The sequence below is a fragment of the Lolium rigidum genome, chromosome 1 (genome assembly GCF_022539505.1).
Source record: "Lolium rigidum isolate FL_2022 chromosome 1, APGP_CSIRO_Lrig_0.1, whole genome shotgun sequence".
NCBI classification, from domain to species: Eukaryota; Viridiplantae; Streptophyta; class Magnoliopsida; order Poales; family Poaceae; genus Lolium; species Lolium rigidum.
In genome coordinates, this window is record NC_061508.1 from 106,981,933 (window position 1) to 107,003,528 (window position 21,596).

Sequence of the window (21,596 nt, forward strand, 5' to 3'; positions counted from 1 at the left end):
GCTCGTGAGATTGCTACTTATATTTTATGGTTGCGTATACTTTTGAACTATAAATTAAGTTAAACTTAGAAACTATTGTTGTTGATATCTATTTGTAATTGCACACATCTTGAGGTATGATAGTGAAGATTCTGCCGAATCAGATTCCCTAAACTCACACCGTTAAAGTTTGGCAGTCCAAGTTTAATGGATCTGTTCTAATAGCGCCCACGCGGTTTCTTACAAAATCCTTAAATCCTTAGAAATGATACCAAATTTTAAGGGATCTCCTAGAGATGCTCTGGGTGCCAACTTTCAAGTAAGTATTAAGATCTGCACTCCGAGCGCCACTAGATTGTGTAAGGAACTCGCCGAAGAAAATAATGTCTATTTTGCATCTCAAACTCTTACAAATTCACGGGTGCAAGTTTAAGTTTTGTAAGAGACATTTTATTCCGTAAGTGCAGAGTTTCCACTTTTTTTTTACGAAACACAATACAATGTAGACGCTCACAAATATATACATACACTCACCCCATGCACGCACACTATACCCCTATAAGCGTCTCCGAAGACTGAGTCTAGAAAATGTTCCCATGGATTTTGAGATTAACAAGCTTACAAGCATTGTGAAAGCGGCATGTGCCACTTATCCTTACATTAGTTTGGCAATAGTACCCTAATGAATTTAGGAAGGTACAGTTTTCTAAAATGACATTACACACGAAATTGAAAGCTTACATGAATATCCGCATCCAGGGCTGAATAAACCTATTCTGCCACCCACAAGACCACAAGTCCACAACTACAGCAACTAGCAGATCGAAAATGCCCGACCAGTATCATAGGAACGATGCCTGCTGGCCCTCCTGGAAGTAGGCACCGGTCAGCTCGCCGTCCGGCAGCAAAGCGACCTTCACGATGTTGCGCGCACCTTCGTCGGGCGTAAGGAGACCCGTGTTGAGGGTCATGTCGGTGCTGGTGAAGCCGGGGTCTGCGCAGTAGACACACAGCGCCGGATGCTTCCTAGCGAGCACTGGTGGAAAAACAGGCTTTCGGGAAGCCCCATAAGTCGCGAAGGTAAAGGAACCGCGACTAATGGGGTCTTTAGTCGCGGTTCGTGTGGCGAACCGCGACCAAAGGCCTGGGCCCGGGCGCACGGTGGCCAGCCGGTGCACGTGGGGGCTTTAGTCGCGGTTGGCCAGCCCAACCGCGACTAAAGGTGCCCGAGGCCTTTAGTCGCGGTTGGCCAGGCCAACCGGGACTAAAGCCCCTCCCCTATATATACCCATCCAGCAGCCAACACTTAGCCATTTGGAGCCATTCTCTTCACAAACTTCACAAGTGAGTGTTAGGTTTGCTTTTGGTTCCTCTTATGCACATAAGGTGTTTGATGAAATGCCCCAAGAGCATGAAACAAACATGATATGAAGTGTTGGAGTCACACTTGAGCTTTCTCATTTATTTTTTCCTCCTCGATCGCGGTTAGCAACTTGAACCTTTGATGTGTCATTGATAAAATATGCATGTGTGTGTAGTTCATTGTTTAATTTATATTGTTTGTAGCTAGTTAGTTTAACAAATGCATGATGGTTAATTATATATTTTATATTATAATAATGCAGATGAATCGGCAATGGATGTACGGTAACCGACTCTCCGGCGAGTTCAGTACGGGTTTGAAAGATTTCCTCGTAGTGGCTAATGCGAACAAGCAGGGGGTTTTGTTATCTCGTCCATGTGTTAAGTGTAAGAATCGGAAGGGTTACTCTTCCTCAAGAGATGTTCACATGCACCTGCTTCGGCACGGTTTCATGCCAAGCTATAATTGTTGGACCAAGCATGGAGAAAGAGGGGTTATAATGGAAGAAGATGAAGAAGGGGATGATTTCAATGATGAAAGCTATCTTTCTCATTTCGGTGATACTTTCATGGAGGATGCTCGAAGGTGAAGGGGAAGGTGAAGAAGAGGCACGTGATGATCCCGTTGATGATCTTGGTCGGACCATTGCCGATGCACGGAGACGCTGCGAAACTGAAAAAGAGAGGGAGAATTTGGATCGCATGTTAGCGGATCACAGGAAGGCGCTGTACCCCGGATGCGATGATGGTCCGAAAAAGCCGGGCTGCACACTGGATTTGCTGAGATGGAAGGCACAGGCAGGTGTAGCCGACTCGGCATTTGAAAACTTGCTGAAAATGTTGAAGAATATGTTTCCAAAGAATAACGAGTTGCCCGCCACTACGTACGAAGCAAAGAAGGTTGTCCGCCCTCTAGGTTTAGAGGTTCTCGAAGATACATGCATGCATCAACGACCGCATCCTCTACCGCGGTGAATACGAGAATTTGAATGAATGCCCGGTATGCACCGCATTGCGTTATAAAATCGAGGCGATGACCCCGGTGACGATGTTGAGGGCCGGAAACCCGTGAAGAGGGTTCCCGCCAAGGTGATGTGGTATGCTCCTATAATACCACGGTTGAAACGTCCGTTCGTGAACAAAGAGCATGCAAAGTTGTTGCGATGGCACAAAGAGGACCGTAAGTCGGACGGGGAGTTGAGACACCCCGCGAGATGGAACGCAATGGAGAAAGATCGACAGAGAGTTCAAAGATTTTGCAGCCGACGCAAGGAACATAAGATTTGGTCTAAGTACGGATGGCATGAATCCTTTTGGCGAGCGGAGCTCCAGCCATAGTACTCGGCCCGTGACTCTATGCATCTACAACCTTCCTCCTTGGTTGTGCATGAAGCGGAAGTTCATTATGATGCCGGTGCTCATCCAAGGTCCGAAGCAACCCGGCAACGACATCGATGTGTACCTAAGGCCATTAGTTGATGAGCTTTTACAGCTGTGGGGCAGACCTGGTGTCCGTGTGTGGGATGAGCACAAAGAAGAGGAATTTGACCTACGAGCGTTGCTTTTCGTAACCATCAACGATTGGCCTGCTCTTAGTAACCTTTCGGGATCGTCAAATAAGGGATACAATGCATGCACGCACCGCTTACATGAGACCGAAAGTGTACATTTGCCAAATTGTAAGAAGAACGTGTACCTTGGGCATCGTCGATTTCTTCCGAAAGGTCATCCGATGAAGAAAGAAAGGCAAGCATTACAACGGCAAGGCAGATCACCGGCCGAAGCTCACGGAACACACTCGGTGCTGAGGTATTTGATATGGTCAAGGGTTTGAAAGTCATCTTTGGAAAGGGTCTCGGCGGACAATCGGTTCCGAAGGGAGCCGACGGGCACGTAGCCATGTGGAAGAAGAAATCTATATTCGGGAGCTAGAATATTGGAAAGTCCTAGAAGTCCGCTCCGCAATCGACGTGATGCACGTTACGAAGAATATTTGCGTGAACATCCTAAGCTTCTTGGGCGTGTACGGGAAGTCAAATGATACAAAGGAAGCACGGCGAGGACCGAGCAAAGTTTGAAAGACCCCGATGACCTGCATCCGGAACGGTTTCAAGGTCGTGCCAGCTACGCTCCGACCAAAGAAGAGAAGGTCATCTTTTTTGAATGCCTGAGCAAGTATGAAGGTCCCGTCGAGATTCTCGTCCAATATAAAGGGAATAATAAACATGGCGGAGAAAAAGTTCCAAAACCCGAAGTCTCACGACCGCCACGTGATTATGACGCAATTGCTTCCGATTGCTTTGAGGGGCTCCTGTCGGAAAATGTTCGAGTAGCCATTGTGAAGCTATGTGCATTCCTCAATGCAATCTCTCGGAAGGTAATCAATCCAGAAGTTCTACCACGGTTACGGAACGATGTGATCCAATGTCTTGTCGGTTTCGAGTTGGTGTTCCCGCCATCCTTCTTCAATATTATGACGCACCTCCTGGTTCACCTAGTCGATGAGATTTCCATTCTCGGTCCCGTATTTCTACACAATATGTTCCCCTTCGAGAGGTTCATGGGAGTATTAAAGAAATATGTTCGTAACCGTGCTAGGCCGAAGGAAGCATCGCCAAGGGCTATGGAAATGAGGAGGTAATTGAGTTTTGTGTTGACTTTGTTCCCGACCTTAAGCCGATTGGTCTTCCTCAATCGCGGCACGAGGGGAGACTAAGTGGAAAAGGCACGATCGGAAGGAAATCAATGATATGTATGGACGGCCATTCTCCGATCGAAGCACACCACACGGTTCGACCAATTCCAGCTTGGTGGCTCCGTACTTTGAGAAACACAAGAATATTTTACGCTCGGACAACCCCGGGAAGCCTGAATCCTGGATTAGGAAGGCCCACATGGAGACTTTCGGCGGTTGGTTGAGAAAACATTTAATGAGTGACAATAAGGTTGTAGATCAGCTCGTACATGTTGGCCAAGACACCATCTTCGACTATAACGACTTTCCAAGGGTACGAGATAAATGGGAATACATTTTACACGATCGCCCAAGATAAAAAGAGCACCAACCAAAACAGTGGTGTCCGCTTTGATGCGAGCAACCGAGAATGGGCAAAAGGTCACATATTATGGTTACATAGAGGAGATATGGGAACTTGACTATGGACCCTCCTTTAGGGTCCCTTTGTTCCGTGCAAATGGTTCAAGCTAACGAGGAGGTGGGGTAAAGGTGGACCAGCAATACGGAATGACAAGTGGTGGATTTCAACAATCTTGGTTACCTTGACGAACCATTCGTCCTAGCGAAAGATGTCGCTCAGGTTTTCTATGTGAAGGACATGAGTAGCAAACCGAGGAAACGGAAAGATAAGAAAACGATCAGTACATCATGCGATGATCCAAAGCGCCACATTGTTCTTTCGAGGAAAAGAAACATCGTGGGAGTGGAGGACAAGACAGACATGTCGGAAGATTATAATATGTTTGCTGAAATTCCGCCCTTCAAAGTGAACACCGACCCAAGCATTAAGTTAAATGATGAGGATGCTCCATGGATACGGCACAATCGTAAGCAAGCGGGGACACAAGGGAAGAAATGATGTGTAATAATTTATTGTACCAAACTTTGTTGAATGAATCATGTGAATTATATTACCCGTGATGTGTTTGGTGTCCATTTTCGAATGATTCAATTGACTCGAGATAGCACCGATGATACATGAAATTTGGAGTGACTAAGTCATACTCCTGCATACATGAAATTTGGAGTGACTAAGTCATACTCCTGCATATAGGAAATTTGGAGTGACTAAGTCATACTCCCGCATACATGAAATTTGGAGTGATTTAGTCATACTCCTGCCTAGGCGTATAATATGCATACTCGTAGTCTTCATAGCCGCCGCCGTTGTACTGGTAGTCGTCGCCTTCTAAGTTGCCGGCGTCGTCGTCGCTGCTGTCGTCGCTGTCGTCGAGCGGCGCTCGTGGCTCGAACTGAGGGTAGCGCAGGCGAGGGATATCGCCGGCCGTGATGTAGTCCATGACGCTCTGCAGAGTCCGGCCGTACCACCATAGCCGACGGCCGGCCTCGTGGAAGTTTCCGGAGGCGGACCGTCCTCCTCATACTCAGCGAGCGCCCTCTCACGCCGATTGATGAAGAAGGCGTCCCAAGTATGCTGGTTATCGGGATGCCGGCGGGGATTCATCCGCTGCTCCGGCGTGAGGTCGAGGTAGTAGTGGTTCGTGATGGCCGCCCGCGCGCGGTGCACCCGAGGGACGGGAGGGACCGGCACGCCGCCGGCGCTTAGGCTCCGGCCAGCGGGGACGCGGTAGCCCGGAGGGCAAGGGTAGTTCGAGGCGCAAAGCTCCTCCACCTGTCGGTAGGTTAGAGTGGGTGCGGTGGAAGCCATGAGAGAGTGATGAGAGATTGTAGAGATGATAATGCTGGCCAAGCCGGGCTACCTATATGTAGTGACAAATGGCGGGAAAAATGGGAGCGGGAAGACGAGGAGGCGGGAAGAAAGAGGCGGGGAGAAAGTGGCGGGAAGAAATTGGCGGGGAAAAATTGGCGGGAAAAAAGAGGCCGGAAGAAATTGGCGGGAAACAATTGGCGGGAAGAAAGAGGCGGGAAGACAGGGAAGAAATGGCAGGAAGACGAGGAGGGAAGAGGGGGTCGGCGGAAAGAGGCGGGAAGAAATGAATTAGTTTTATTTTCCTGAATTGTTTGATATATTATTTGTATTTTTAAAATTTTGAATTGAATTAGTTTTATTTTTCTGAATTTATTGATGTATTATTTGTATTTTCAAAATTTTGAATTGAATTAGTTTTATTTTTCTAAATTTTTTGATATATTATTTGTATTTTTAGTTTTATTTTGAATTGAATTAGTTTTATTTTTCTAAATTTTTTGATATATTATTTGTATTTTTAAAATTTTGAATTGAATTAGTTTTATTTTTCTGAATTTTTTGATATATTATTTGTATTTTTAAAATTTTGAATTGAATTAGTTTTATTTTTCTGAATTTTTTGATATATTATTTGTATTTTTAACATTTAGAAATGAATTAGTTTTATTTTTCTAATTTTTTTGATATATTATTTGTATTTTTAAAATTTTGAATTGAATTAGTTTTATTTTTCTGAATTTTTTGATATATTATTTGTATTTTTAACATTTAGAAATGAATTAGTTTTATTTTCCTGAATTGTTTGATATATTATTAATATTTTTAACATTTAGAAATTAAAAAGTATTTTGAAAAAGGCCTTTAGTCGCGGTTGGCCTGGCCAACCGCGACTAAAGGCTATTTTCCGCGGGAAACAAAAAACCGCCGAAAAACGACCTTTGGTCGCGGTTGGGGTCACCAACCGCGACTAAAGGTACCCTTAGTCGCGGTTGGTGACCCCAACCGCGACCAAAGGTTGTTTCCTATAAATACGTGCGGGGCGCGCGACACTTCTTCTTCCTCTCGATCTCCACTCGAACCGCCAGCAGGCTGCCCGTCTCCGCCTCTTCGTCGACCTCGCCGCCCGTCTCTGGCCTCTTCGTCGTCCTCGCCGACCGCCGCCCTCGTCGCCGCCGTCGGCCGCCGCCTCCCCGTCGCCTCGATCTCGCACAGTTCGTCGCCGGCCTCCGGCCCCCTTCCCCTTCCTGCGCGCCCCCTCCTCGTCACACACGCGCGGCGCCGGCGCCCTAGCTCGCTCGCCGCGCGCGCGCTCGGGCGGCCCGCGCTGCTCGCCTCGCCGCCGGCCGCGCGTCAAACCGCCGCCGGCGCCCCTCGCCGCCGCCGCCCTCGATGAGCTCGCCGCGCCGCCACACGTACGGCAGAGAGGAGATCGAGCAGAGAGAGGAGAGAGGGAGAGGGTCGGCCCATGGCCCGGCCAAATTTTCTTTTTTTTTAACTAAAAATTAATTAAAATTTGTATAACTAATTAAGTTGTTTTTTTAACTAAAAATTAATTAAAATTTGTATAACTAATTAAGTTGTTTTTTTTAACTAAAAATTAATTAAAATTTGTATAACTAATTTTGTAACTAATTAAAGTTTAAATTTGTATAACTAATTAAATTGTAACTTAATTATTAAAGTGTATAATTAAAGTGTAACAAAAAACTTAGTTACAAAAAAAAAACTAAAAAAACCGCGCCGGTCTCTCTCTCACCATCCGTGCTCCTCGCCGCCCTCCTCCTCTCCCCTTCCCGCGCGCCGCCGGTCGGCCCTCTCTCTCTCTCACCGCGCACGCGCACGCGCCGGCCTCTCGCTCTCTCTCACCGCATGCGCACACGCGTCGTCGATCTCTCGCCGCGCCGTCTCGTCGATCTCTACCGCGCCGCCTCACTAAAATTTGTAACTTAAAATTTGTATAACTTAAAATTTGTAACTTAAAATTTGTTCCCGCGGTATCTCTAAGTTTATTTGACTACAAAATTTATTTGAGCCTAGATTCTTTTAATACTTTCGCCACCGCCACCCCTTTCGCCACCGCCACCCTTTCTCCACCGCCCCTTTCGCCACCGCCACCGCCCCCCTTCTTTACTTAATTAATTTGTTTTGACTACATGTTTTCAGGACTGACATATGGCGGACGATAGAGCTGACCCGATTCTGGACAACTATGATCCGGACGCTGAAGACCATATGTTCGGCATCATAAAAGGCGATATTCCTTTTGTGCCGACCGGAGAAGAAGAAGATGATATCTCTTCTTATCTGAACCTTGAGTGTGAAGATGAAGGGCGCCGTCGGCAAGTCGGATGATGCCGAAGAAACGTCGATAAACGACGATCTTCAATTGGAAGTAGCAACCACCTCCGGCGCCGAGGTATATATATATATACATATTGAGCGTCCGGTGATACAACTAATCGATTTGAATAAATGTGTGTGTACTAACGCGCGCGACTCTCTTTCTTATTTTAGCCCTCGGCCGGATCGTCGAAAAATCGAGTACGTCGTCGTCAAAGCGTGGCGCAACCAAGACGATGAAAGCGGGAGAAACATGCACCATCGATGTTGTCGACGAAGAAACCGGCAGGCCGCCGGAGCCCAGCAAGAACGCCACCAAGTTTGTCGGCCAATGCGGAGCCGTTGTTAGAGACAACGTCTCGATCACCCGCCGGAGTGGAATGAGCCAAAGAAGGCACGTGTTGGTTTCACTTTTGTCGATAAGAGAGAAAAAAAAGATTGCTTCAACAAGCTTATGGAACATTTCGTTCTACCTCCGGAATACCGCAAATACGATGAGGAGGGTAACAAGATTGCGGAAAACAAGAATAGGCGCAAGCTAGTCAAACAGATTCGCTCTTTCTAGGATGGCCAACGCATTCCGGAAATACAAGCAAAATCTAGCCCATGACTTTGTCAACCAGGGCAAGACTCCGGATTTCAAAGGACAATATGAGAAACTGCAACATGATTGGCCAGAATTTGTGAAGCAAAAGAAATCGGAGCAGTTCCTTGAACTATCGAAAAAAATAAGGAAAATGCGGCCAAGAAGGAGTACAATCATAAAATGGGGCCAGGAGGGTATCGCTTTTGGCAGCCTAAGTGGGAGAAGATGGAGAACGAGCTGAGGGCGCGAGGAATCCGTCCGAGTACGGAGGGATGGGACCCAAGGGCCAAAAGCTGGTGGTACGGGCATGGGGGATCGCCGAACCCGGAGACGGGGAGTGTGTTTACCGGGGCAAAATAATTACACCCACCCAAAACCTTATTGAGGCAATGAGGGATGCTCAAGAGGGGAGGATCAGGTTCAACAGAGAGAACGACGCCCTGACAAAAGCCCTCGGGAATCCTGAACACGGAGGACGTGTACGAGGCATGCCCGGGGACATTTCGTGGAAACTAGGGTTCCCCCAGAAAGATGACCCGTACGGTTACGAAGCCGTAAGAGAAAGATGGATCGGGATGCGGATGTTGTGGCGAAGTTGGTAACGGAAATGGATGTGATGAAGAAAACCGTGAGTGTACTAGTCGCCGAAAGAGATGCAGCTCGGGCGCGAGCATGAAGATCATCCAATGGATCTCGGAAGCCGGCAGCGGAGAAGAAGCGAGCGTGGCTTCCACGGAGGCCTCACCGGCTGGTGCACCGACGATCGAAATTACTGCACCGGAGCCTCGGTCGGTGGTCGAAGTTACTGCACCGGAGCCTCCTCGCTACCCCGTGGACGATATAAAGGAGATGAAAGCATGTCATCCGTATTATCCTATCGGGAACATGTCCATGAAGGTAGCCATCGGCGAGTGCTTTACCACTGGAGCACTCCACCACAACAACCCCATTCAAGATGGCTATGCTCGTGTCACGGTGGAGGAGATAGTCCAAGGGTTTGAGGACCCGGACATTGACATTGCTACACCCGAAGGGGTGAAAAGACTTGGAGATGTCAAGCGCCGGTTCATTCTATGGCGGAAGAAATTTATCAAGTTTCCAGGCGAGGCGCCAACAAGTCCACCCCCGTACGGTGGTGGTGGTGGCGGTGGCGGTGACGGTGGCGGTGGCGGTGGCGGTGACGGTGGCGGTGGCGGTGACGGTGGCGGTGGTGCTTCACCTAATACACCTCATTCACGTCGGCCGACGCCGCCCCCGATCCTCGTCCGGCGGGTGATCGGACACCGGTACCGCCCCCAATCCACCTCCGGCGAAGAAGCGAAGCGGATCCTGGGTTATTAACCCGGACCCTTACGTACCTAAGAAAACAAAGGTACCGGAGGTATCACCGAAGCCTCTCCCCGGAGGTCTTGGGAAAGTAGTGCCGAGGAAGTCGAGGCGGGCGCGGCTGCTGATTTAGAGAAATGGAAGGCAAGCGTCCGGAAGAAAATAGAGGGCGAGCCCAAGCCGAGTATATTCGACAAGGAAAAGCGATGGGCTAAGTCATTTTTGAACACACCGTCCCAAGCCGCGAAGAATCTGCTCGACGACTATTTACGTGAACTTCGTAGGCAAGCACTCGCGTTCAAGAACGAGGAAAGAGTTGGCGGAGAAGAAAGCCTTGAAGGACGAGGCCGAGTCAAAATTAGAAAGGGGAAAGAAGTTGCCCAGCTCGGGGAACAAAGTAAACAATCGATCGCCCCGCTCATAGTGCAAGCCGCCGGTCCGGATGCCCCCGATATCATAGCAGCTGCGGCAGCACTATGGATTGACCGTAGAAAGTGCCGAGAAAACAAGCGGCCGACTTAGGTATCACTCTTCGTGCGGTGTTAGGCCTTGATGAGGCGCCAATGAAGGACGTAGTATTTACAAATGTGAAGAATGGCCCTCTCATCGAGCCTGCGCAGAGAAGAGGATCTACCTCGACAAATGAAAGGTCTGCTAAATTGGTACAAGGGTTACATAAAACATGAAAACGCCAAAGACTATATCTATGCGGAAGTTAAATATGTGCATCACTTCAAACGTTATTGGGTACAAATTCCTCCGAGTGAATTGTTCCGGTTGTTCAATCTGCGCGAGCTCGACAAATCTATCATCGGTTGCTACGTTCGTAAGTGATTTATTAATTTCTACCCCATCTCGTTCATTGCCTGCACTATATATATATATATATATTGTCCTAACTATCTTGTTGTGTACGCTATATATTATGCGGAATGAAGAAGCGGGAAATGCGAATAAGGAACATCCATGATGTTGGGTTCATTGACCCACACATCGTTAATTCATATGTGTTAGAACACCACCCCGCCGACGTGGAGGAAGACCTGTGGCGGTTTATTAGAAAACAGCAAGAGAAAAGTGATATTCTATTTCCTTACCATTTTGGGTGAGTGTTTCTGTCTTGAGCACATTCTCTTTTGTTTACTCCATGCATGGTATGTGGCTAATCGATGAGTTATGCATGATCGTGCATGTATCGTGTCCTCGGGTTCCACTTGGATTCTTATGGTAATTAAAGTTCAGACCTCCTCGGTTCTCGTCCACGACTCTCCGAATATGGATCCGGCGCTTTGGGGCGACATGAGAAAAATGATGCAAAAGTAATTATTTTCATTCATTTGCGCTCTATATCGATCGGCCTATTTCGTTCATCATTTCCTAATATCAAGTAACTAATTAATAACTCTCTTGTTTATTTAATTTTCTTTGCCTCGTAGGGTTTGGAGACGGTTCGTAGATACCAAGGTCGGTGAATTCAAAAAAGAGCTACATTTTAAAATGGCGGTGCCGACGACTTGGGGATACTCAGCCACCGGGGACCAATCTATGTGGATACTATGTTTGTGAGAGGATCCGGAGATACCGCAATGAGCGGGACCAGACGTGTGAGAACAACATCCCGAGGAATAACCTCCGGAAGACGCTTAGTCCGGAAGCTCGCTTCCGACCACTTCAAGAGGAACTAGTCTGGATGGTTGGCGAGGGAAGTCATCGATCCTAGAGGAGAACACTATTACGATGACGTAGATCTTTATGTGCACCGGAATTTGTAACTAACTTGTTCAAAATTGTATATGGTCATCCGATATTGAATATATATTGTATATGGTCATCCGATATTGAATATATATTGTATATTCCTCTTGAATTCTTTTTGGTTCTAATTTCAAATTTGTTTGAAATTGTACATTTCATATGCATGTATGTATACAGTACCATAGAATATGTGAAACTCCTTCAAAATTAAAACCCAAAAGAAATAAAATAATACAAATTAAAAAGAAACCAGATTTAGGGCGAGGGGGGGCTAAACCCTAAACCCTGCGGAGGCCTTTAGTCGCGGTTGGCCAGAAGAACCGCGACTAAAGGTCCTCCGCCCTGGCGCTCGACTGCGGCCCACGTGGATGGGCCTTTAGTCGCGGTTCGTAAGGAACCGCGACTAAAGGGGGGGGCCTTTAGTCGCGCTACTTTGGTCGCGGTTGGGCCACCGCGACTAATGGCAGTTGCCAACCGCGACCAAAGCCCCTTTTTCCACCAGTGGAGGATCCTCGAGTAGGCGTTCATGGCGGCCTTGGCCACCTTGTACGCCGGGAACTCGGCCGGCCATCCGCGCACTTGCACTCGGCCGGTCTCAAAGTCCTTGAGGAACATATCCAGCAGGTCGTCCAGCCTCTTCTCGGTCAGCTGGTCGATGTCGTTCAGCTCCTGCGTTAGCTCCTCGTTTCTGAATTGCTGCATTTGCCAAGGAAAAACATATACGTATAGCTGTGTGGAAATCTTTGGATGCTGCGGTAGAGAGTGTGATCGATGGAATTTATTACCCTTAGCAACCCAACGCTGGAGGAGACATTGACGATTCTGCCGTCAGGGGAGCACTGGAGCAGGGGCAAGAGAGCTTCTGTTAGAGCATGCAGGTCCCGTATTTTTTCGCCCCGTATAACACGAGTAAAGGGTTCTGTATCCGGTTTTCGCCGGCCAAAAACTCGGGCGAGCTAGCAGAGCCCGTATCCCCACCCCGTAAAACAGAATATTCTGTTTTACGGGGTGGGGATACGGGCTCTGCTAGCTCGTCCGAGTTTTTGGCCCCTCAAAACAGGGTTTTAGACAGAAATTTGCACAACAATTTCACATCAAACATAGCACATCCAAAATATGTGATGCATAATTCATAATTTTAACATCACAACACGATCATAGGCAATGGTCAAGCCACGGAATTCCCAAATGTGATCAACCATCAACGGATTCATCACCACCGGCGCCACCGCTCGCCGGAGACTCACCTTGATCACGAGCTTGACGCGCAGCCTTCTTCCTCGCAATGATGTCCGCATTGGTCTCCTTCCACCACGCCAGCTGATCCTCGTCCATGCCGTCGGTGCGCATCATCATGATTTCCCTCTCCTCGGCCAAGAGCTCCTTCATGGCCTTGGCTTCTTTGGCTGCGATCATCTTCATGTCAAGCTCCTTCCTTGCTTGCACCTTGGCAAGCTTCACCACACTCTTCTTGTCGGTGATGATGAGCTTGGTCTCCAACGTCTTCATCGTCAATGCCTCCTTGGACTTCATGAGTTGATCCAACTTCTCCCGGAAGCTAGCTGCTTCAAGTTCTACCTTGACCCTCTCCTTGGCCTTCTTGTTGCCCTCGGGCTTGCCGGTGTTTCTCCCCCTCATGTCCTCCGCTTCATCATCCATGGTGATAAGTGCCTCCTTCTTGCACTTTGGCTCGTTGTCCCGCAACTTCCATTTAGGAAGATGTTGAAGGATGGAAAAGCAATGTTCAAATTGAAATTCCTTGTTCTTTGAGCCGGCCATGTCCTTGTACCGTTGTTGAGCATACTTGGGCTGCACAACAATAGTATGAGGAGATGTTTCCACATCATGAACACATCATCAACACAAGGAAAACTTACGTAGTCCTCCGGCACGCATCCACTAGGAGGGTTGTCGGCCACTTGATCCATGGCAGCACTCCAACGAGAACAAGCCGGCTTGATGATGTTCCATCGGCCTTCAAGGGAGCGGTAGGATCTGTCCGCCATGCTCTTCGTGCGAGGCTTCAGCTGGTGGTATTGATCCTCAATGCGCTGCCAATAGCGCTTGCCGCCTTGGTCCACTCCGGTGCACGCATCCATCCCCACCTTGCTCCAAGCACGGACCAAGATGACGTCCTCGATCTCGCTGTAGTTCGCCGTGCGTGGCTCGGCGTCGACGAAGAACCGGAGGCAGCCGGATCAACCTCAACCACCTCCTCCTCGTCACCCTCATCCTCCTTCTCATCATCAAAGTCTTCAACATTGCACTCCCCATCGAATGCACCGATACCGGCGTCCAAATTCACCGCGGAATCGTTGAGCATGTCCAAGTACGATGTTGTGGACTCAACATCGAACACCTTGTCTACGTCGATAGTGGTTGGCGGCGGCGCGGGCGGCGCGGGCAGCGCAACGGCCGAAACGGACGGAGGAGGGGTCGTGACCTTGGAGGCCGGCGGAGGCGCGAGGCCGATGCGGCTGATTGCCTTGGTCCGCACCTTGGCCGCCGGCACGGCCCTCGGCCCGGCGGCCTTGGTCTTCAACCGGCCCGTCTTCTTGGCAGCCGGCGGCGCTCGCCCGGTGAATCGGCGGCCGCCGCTGGTGCTTCGAAGAATTGCTTCGGGATCCTCTTCCTCTTCGACGGGATGGTGGAGGCGATCATGGCGGACACGACGCCGGCGGCCGGCGGACCTCCGACGGGGACATCAACCACCGCGCCCGAAGGAGGTGTACCGCCGACGGTAGGCGGCTCTTGCGGACGGTCCATGGCGGCCGGATCCGGCCGGGAATGGCGCGGGGGAGGAGATCGGGCGGCGGCGGCGGCAGTTGGCTTCAGCGAAATGCTTCCCGCGCGGTGGAGTGGACGATAGTGGTTTCGCCCACTATCCCCGCTCCCACCCCGCACAAGTAGGGGGCGAGGACCCGCCCCGTACTCGAAAACAGCAAAAAACGATTCGGGGGCCGTTTTTACGGGGCGTGCTAGACGGCCGGATAGAGCCGAAACCCTCAAACCGGCGGTTATTATACGGGTTTGCCCCTTTTACGGGGTCTGTTAGACCTGCTCTTACCTGCTTTGTGCCGTAGTAGTTTGTCTGCAGGCACTGCTTTGTGGCTTGGTACGTCTCGCGACAGTTTTTGAACAGCCATTCAAGTCTCTGGTTCTTGTCCATGCCGTCGAACTGTTGCACCTATGGATGAATTAAATTTGTTCGACTGTTATTCAGGCCCGAATGGCAATGTGTCAGGACATGTTTGAATGGAGATGTTTCTCGTGCACACTTCTCATCTTACCTTTTTGTCGACAGGCATCGAACCACAAAGTGGAGGACGTTCAGTTCCACCGATCGCGGCATTATTCAGCTACGAAAAACGTCAACAATTGAGCACCACAAAACGCAAACAGCAAAAGGAAGCACAAAAAACGTGTGAAAAACTTGCCAGGATATCGAGCCTCTCAAAGCGATTCTCCAGGAAGTCAACCAACCGAGCGATGCTCAAGGCATCTGTGATGTCTAGCTGATGAAAAATAACGTCAGAGAACCCCAGACGTTTGAGCTCCTGGACGGCAGCCGTTCCCCTAGCTTGGTCCCTAGCTGTCAAAACGACGGTGATGCCGTTGCTCGCCAGTTGCTTGCACACCTCTAGGCCGATCCCTTTGTTTCCGCCGGTGACTAGAGCAATCCTAGCAGCGGAAGGAAAACATGGGTTGGGGATACAGAATTCTGAGACTATTTGGAAGAAGAAAATTACAGAGATCAGATAAGAACCTTGAGTTTGGAGAGCTCGACATGGCTCCTTCCATGAGAATGCAGCCTGAACTGGAACAATCACCTGCTCTGCTCGGCTGTTGGTGTTGGTGACAACTCTGTAGATAAACGATGGTTGTTATTCCTTGCACATTTCAAGGTAGTAGGTTCTAATGAAAATTGACAAGCGATGGGCGACAGCCTAAACTACAAGCTCTCCTAGGAATTGTAGTACTGGTGTACTTTTAGGAATTGGTGGAGATATTCTCCACCAAATCCGAAATTCTCAGGGCTTTCTTAGAAACTTGGGTATGAATAAAATTTTCATTTTTTAAAAACACAGGGCCATAGCTTAGCGTTAAATTTGTAACGCCGATGTCAGTGAAGATACAAAGTGCTGAAACGAGCTTACATGCAAGAACCGCGCACATACACACACATACAAACAAAGATCATGATCGCTAAGAAGCAAAACTAAATCCCCATTGAATATCATTCCCCACAGAACTTCTAGCACCAAACAAGTCCTTAAAAGCTTCTCCCTATCTCTGTGAATTGAACTACAGATTCATGTAGTAGGAGGAAAGGATGAGAGAAGTTTTTTTTTTCGATAAAGAGGAGGAGAGAAGTACAAGTTGCCCTTGGAGGTTTAGATCGCCGGCAAGGAATATCGGAAGACCGGACGCCGCCGCAGGTCCTCGATCGCCGGCTCGCCGGACCCAGATTCCCACGCAGGTCGCAGCGTCGCTGGGAGGAGGTTGGTGTCAGACTGTCTGTCAGGTGAGCTTAGAGATGTGAAGTGGGTGATTGGAGCTCTGGGTCACGTCATTACCACGATGGCAGTATTAGTCATTGCGACCCGACCGAGAGCCACGTTCGCCTCGCCTTCACTCACGGCACCGCTTCTTCTTTTTGTCATTTTGCCATTTCCGTTGCTACCTTTTGAACCAGTTTACTCTTTTTCTTAACACAAGACGGGGCAACTTTATTCCTCGGAGGATTTCTAATCATTTATTTGGTCCACTAAATTAAAACTGGTTCCTAGCCGAACCTCTAAACTCAACTCTTAATAAAATTATGTTTACAAACCAAATTATTCATACCTAAACACATGTAAAGATTAACATAAAGTAAAAGAGCGTGATTAACTCCCTAAAAAACTAAGTTCACAAAAACCAAATTATTCAAAGCCAAACACACGAAACGATTCAAATGAAGTAAAGAGCTCGAATGGTTCAAATGAAGTAAAAGCACATCTATTGAGTGTTGTGGAGGACAAAGGAGGTGAAAAGGCCACCCGGTGGCGTTGAGCTGTTGCCGAGTTGTGAGAAGGTCAGTGGGACTACGAGACAACTGGGCATCGATGGAGCGTCTCAAAGGATGAAGATTCTCCCGGAACCTTGGTTGGATCGGCCACCAAGCTCGCAGTGGCCAAAGGCGAGTGGTCGAGATTTCGCCGTTCTATCTCGATTATGGCGTGACCTAGCATTGCGGTGGGTGTACTACATCATCTACATCCTCCGCCCGCTAAATTTTGAAACAAATCGAGCAAGGTGTTTGGATTTTTGGATGTGGCAGTGGCAACAGTGATATTACCTGATTCTGGCGACTGTAGCAACCACCGAGCGAATCAGATTGGAGCAAAATGGTGGTGAAGGCTGCAGGGTGTCGAAGGAAGCTAATGGTAGTTGCTGGAGACGATGCCGGTGACGGTACGGTGTGTATTAGGTAGAGTGCCGGCGCAACGTGGGGGTAAAAAATTTCCTCTGAATGAGCCGCGACCGAGTATGTTTGAGGGTTGGATGACGTGGTGAGTAAAAATTATGCTCCTCTAAAAGACTCTTAAAACAAGATATTTTACTTTTGAAGCGAGTTTTAAGCGATCTGCTAGAGATCATACCTAGCCATACATTGGGCCGGGCCGAGCCTCGGGCTTGCTCGGAAAAAGCCCAACTATAGAAAACTAGGCCCGAGCCCGACCTAGCCTAAGCCTAAAAAGCCCATCAGGTTGTCGGACCGTGGGCCAGGCTTCTTCGTTAGTCGCTGATTTGGACTACCAGTTTGGCCTGGCCCGGTAGTTAGGCCAACATTTTCAGGCTCAGGGCCATCAACTTTGGGCCGGGTCGGGTGGCCCATGGCCAGATATGTTAGAGATGCTCTTAAGCAAAATCAAAGGAATTGCACCGGTTTATTGGTCTCAAAATTAATTTTCTTAGTTCTTCATCTCAGCTTTTGAAAGGAATACATGAAGCCATACTTACCCATACACCGATTCATATGCATAAATAAGAAATACTAGGACAATGCCCGCGCGTTGCCGCGGAAACGAATAATATATTGACTTTAAAATAGGAAACAAAAATATTGCTCTAGCAAACTAAACTGTTATAATTATGCATAAATAAAAACTTATTTAATATGGAAAAAATTGTAGACACACCTAAAGATACAAGGCAGACCCGTAGAATGTAAGAAAACGGGAGGCATTGGCCCAGGACATCGCATTCTTCCTGCAGAATATGATGTGAGCGTACTTCTGATCCACTTTAGCGTGGAAGGGTTAGATATACTAGATTTAGATGAGATGACCGTTACAGTGGCGACTGGCGATCTTCGCCCTTCACCGTCGAAGGGGACCTCGCCGGCCGTCGCTACCAAGGGGAATCCGGACTGGCTGCCGCAGAGCCGATTCTGGGTCCTGGAATCGGACGAGGAGGAGGATGCGGACGAAGGTATGGATCTGACGCCGACGCCTATTTGCAGCGACAGGTCTTTGAGGTATATGTGTCGATCGCCGTCGCCGGTGAGCACGAGGGATATCTCGGAGGAGCCACTGCAGCTTGCTCGTCGTGCACAACGGAGGATCGAGAGGCAACATCTCCAGCGCCAGGCAGCCTTGCTGTTCACTTCACCGATGTCATCTACATCAGAAGGTACGTATCCCAGTTCGTACTTGTCCCAAAGAGAGAGAAAGGGATCTGCAAGATCAAAGGATCAACCTACTCTTCCAGTTCTGGAACCCACGATTTTCCCTGATGATTTGAGTGGGTCCTGGACGGTGGTTCGCCGGAGACGTTGGTCACCGATGATCACCACGAAGAAGGACTCTTCGTACAGATCACAGGATCCGAAATTAACGCAGTTTTCAAACGATCGTCGTATGTTGGGCCATGGGCCGCAGACCATTGGGTCTAAACGTACGTCTAATCGAGTCTCAACAAAAGCTACCGATTCTGCTGGTTCCTCTAATACGGTGCCAAATCTTGTCGCTGGACACGCTTTTCGGCACTTGTTAGGGTTAGCCTGGTCGAGGTTCCAATCTGGACAACGCTTTGTCAACGAAGGTAGTCGCCAGATGAATGGCGACGGTGGTCGTGGTGGCTTCAACCAGGGCCGAGGATACCAAGGCAGGAACTTCAACCCTGCCTACGCTGGCCGGGGTACTGGACGTGGGCGCTTCCCCTCCGGCGGCGGTGGGGCTGGTTTTGGTGCGGGTGGAGGCCGTTTCAATGGAAACAATAGCAGATCAGGGTTTTTCCAGGGAGAATCAAGTGGTACTGTCGGAAATCGGGAGAATGCCTTTGGTGGCACTGATGTCCAGGGCAATCACGGAGGTAATTCGACCAATTTTTACCACGGTTCCAATTCAAATACTTACTTCAGAAACAATAGTGGTTATGCTGGGAATCAAACTGGAAGACAATATAATGGCAATAATAGTATGAGGTCTGGAGGATACAATAATCGCTTTGCAGAGGGCAGACATGTGTTCAACAACAACAATGGAATTGCACATCCTAACCGATTCAGTGGGGCTACTGGATCAAATGACAGAAATAGTTCTGGGGTTGATGATGCTTTTCTCCACAAGACTGTCGCAGCCGTTGTGGCGGCTGTTACCGCTGCCCAAAAACCGCCGGAACAGACTGCTCAACATGGGACGGAAGGTCGGGGAGTCGTAACAAATGCAAGTGCTGGGTCTGAACCATCCGGAGGGGTGCCTCAAGGTGGTGAAACTACTGAGCATATTGTCCAACCTCAGGCTTCACAAACCCAGACTCATGTTACGGCACCGGTTGCTGATGTGCCCAAGCCGAAGGAGGCCGATGGAGCTGGTCCGGCAAAAAAGAAGAAGCTTGATAAAAATGGTTGCTTTAGATGCAAAAAGCCTGGGCATTTAATTGATGATTGCACCATACCTTTTTGTTTATACTGCGAGTCCATTAATCATGAGTCCGCTGATTGTCAGTTGTTAAAAGCTCCGAAACCATCTGTAATTCTGCATGGGTATGCTTGTGAAGAATTGATGTTCTTTGAACTTCCATGCTCAGAGACATACAAGCCAAAGGTGGAGAACCCAAGACTTGCAAAGGTTACGGTGGAGGGTGAAACAATGACAATACCGGACATCATTGAAAATTTGAAGCGAATTGTGCCATATGATAACTTCATTTGGGAAGTATATCATTTTCAGAACAATGTCTACCGGGTTAAATTCCCAAATAAAAATGAGGTCCAGAGATTGAAAAATTTTGGCATATATATATGCCCGGGGAGACCTTCAGAGATGACTTTTGACTTCTGGTCGACTTTAGAAGAACCACTATATATGTTGCCACAAGTTTGGATGAGGGTTTCAGGAATCCCATCAGACATTAGGAATGACTTTCTATCTCTGTGGGGGGTAGGATCTATGTTTGGCAAGACTGTTGAAGTGGATATGGCATTCACTCGGAGGAATAAGATTTTGAGAATCAAGATTGGTTGTATTAATCCCTCCCTTATTCCTGATGAATCAGATCTTTTTATTAAGAGAGGTTTCTTTAAATTACACTTTGAGGTAGAGACAGTGATGGTTGAGCAAGATGCTGAAATGTTTGAAGCGAATGGGGGTCGGAAGGATGAGGATGGAGCTGATAAGGCGAGTAAAGAAAAAGAGAAGGATACTGATGGAAAGACTACTGAGATGGAAACGGATGATGCAAATGATCACACGAGCAGGGAGGTCTCTAATACAATGGAAATCAGTGAAAGCGAGGGTCGAAGGGTAAGCAAGTTGCCTTGGACCGGTCTTTCATGGAAGTTAAAATTGGGACTTTTGTGTCTCAAATACAACTTTCAGGTATTAATAATCCCATCTCTGTTGATACACATTGTAATACTATTGAAACACCTATATTACATGTACAAAAAATACTATCCCATGCCAAATCTGAGATGTTTTCCGCTGCAGACCATGTTCCAAACTTAGTACTGCCCAAATGTTATGGTGGCGCTACGGTGTGGAGATCAGAATTGCATGATGGTGCACAGCAAGAACAGCTACAACCCCTGTCGGTTGCAACAGGGCAGACTAGCAAAGACAAGACTGAAGTTGGCACAGCCGCCGAGGTGTGTCCGCTGGTGTCGGTACCCACTCCAAGATCGTCTTCGCCGATGACAGCCGTTGAGACTGTTAAGAGTCTAGATGCCGAAGGAGGGTTACTACATACCACACCTGGTGTTTCATCATCATTGCATATGACTAAGACCAAGGTACGTACTGAATATGATATGCATAATGTGAGCCCATTTTATACTGATATGACAAGCTCCTTTGATTTGTTCCAAAACGTTGAGCAGATACATGAGTCTGGTCGTGCTCTGCAACCTGAAAAGATGAAGCAGACTATGCAGCCTACACATATGACGCATATGTCAGCTTCGCCGGAACCACGAAAGAAGCGAACCTCACCAAAATATCACGTCCCAATTCTGAGTACGTCTGCAGATTCATCTGATTTGGTGTCGAATATTTTAAATGAGCCTGTTGAGGTGACCAATGATATGCATATGTCAGTTCCAAAAAAGTCATCCGTCGAGGAAGTGATAGCTTTTGGAGGAATACCGCGTCCCACTGCGACCGAAGTGCGGATCAGCGAGCGAATCGGTGCCCAATCGGATGCAGACTTAACTCAGATGGAGCGTGCAATGAAGAAAACTCAGATGCGTAATTCTATCAATTCAGGTAATCATGTACCTAAATTTTCTATTATATCTATACCTGATAGCGAAATTGAGAAAAGAGCGAAGTGTATGGGGATCTCTTTAGGAA

At 48.2% G+C, this 21,596-nt stretch overlaps 1 protein-coding gene across 1 annotated transcript; it reads right to left on the reverse strand.

The window, feature by feature from the left end:
• Positions 1-821: 821 nt before the first annotated feature.
• On the reverse strand, positions 822-16,243 carry LOC124649854 ((+)-neomenthol dehydrogenase-like). The gene is made up of 8 exons (XM_047189420.1): positions 16,135-16,243; positions 15,524-15,621; positions 15,195-15,438; positions 15,048-15,116; positions 14,825-14,944; positions 12,543-12,713; positions 12,257-12,453; positions 822-1,005 (listed from the first exon to the last, which is right to left on the reverse strand). Exons 2-8 carry the CDS (start codon positions 15,556-15,558, stop codon positions 822-824), a joined length of 1,020 nt encoding a protein of 339 aa, XP_047045376.1. The 5' UTR covers positions 15,559-15,621; positions 16,135-16,243.
• Positions 16,244-21,596: the final 5,353 nt, after the last annotated feature.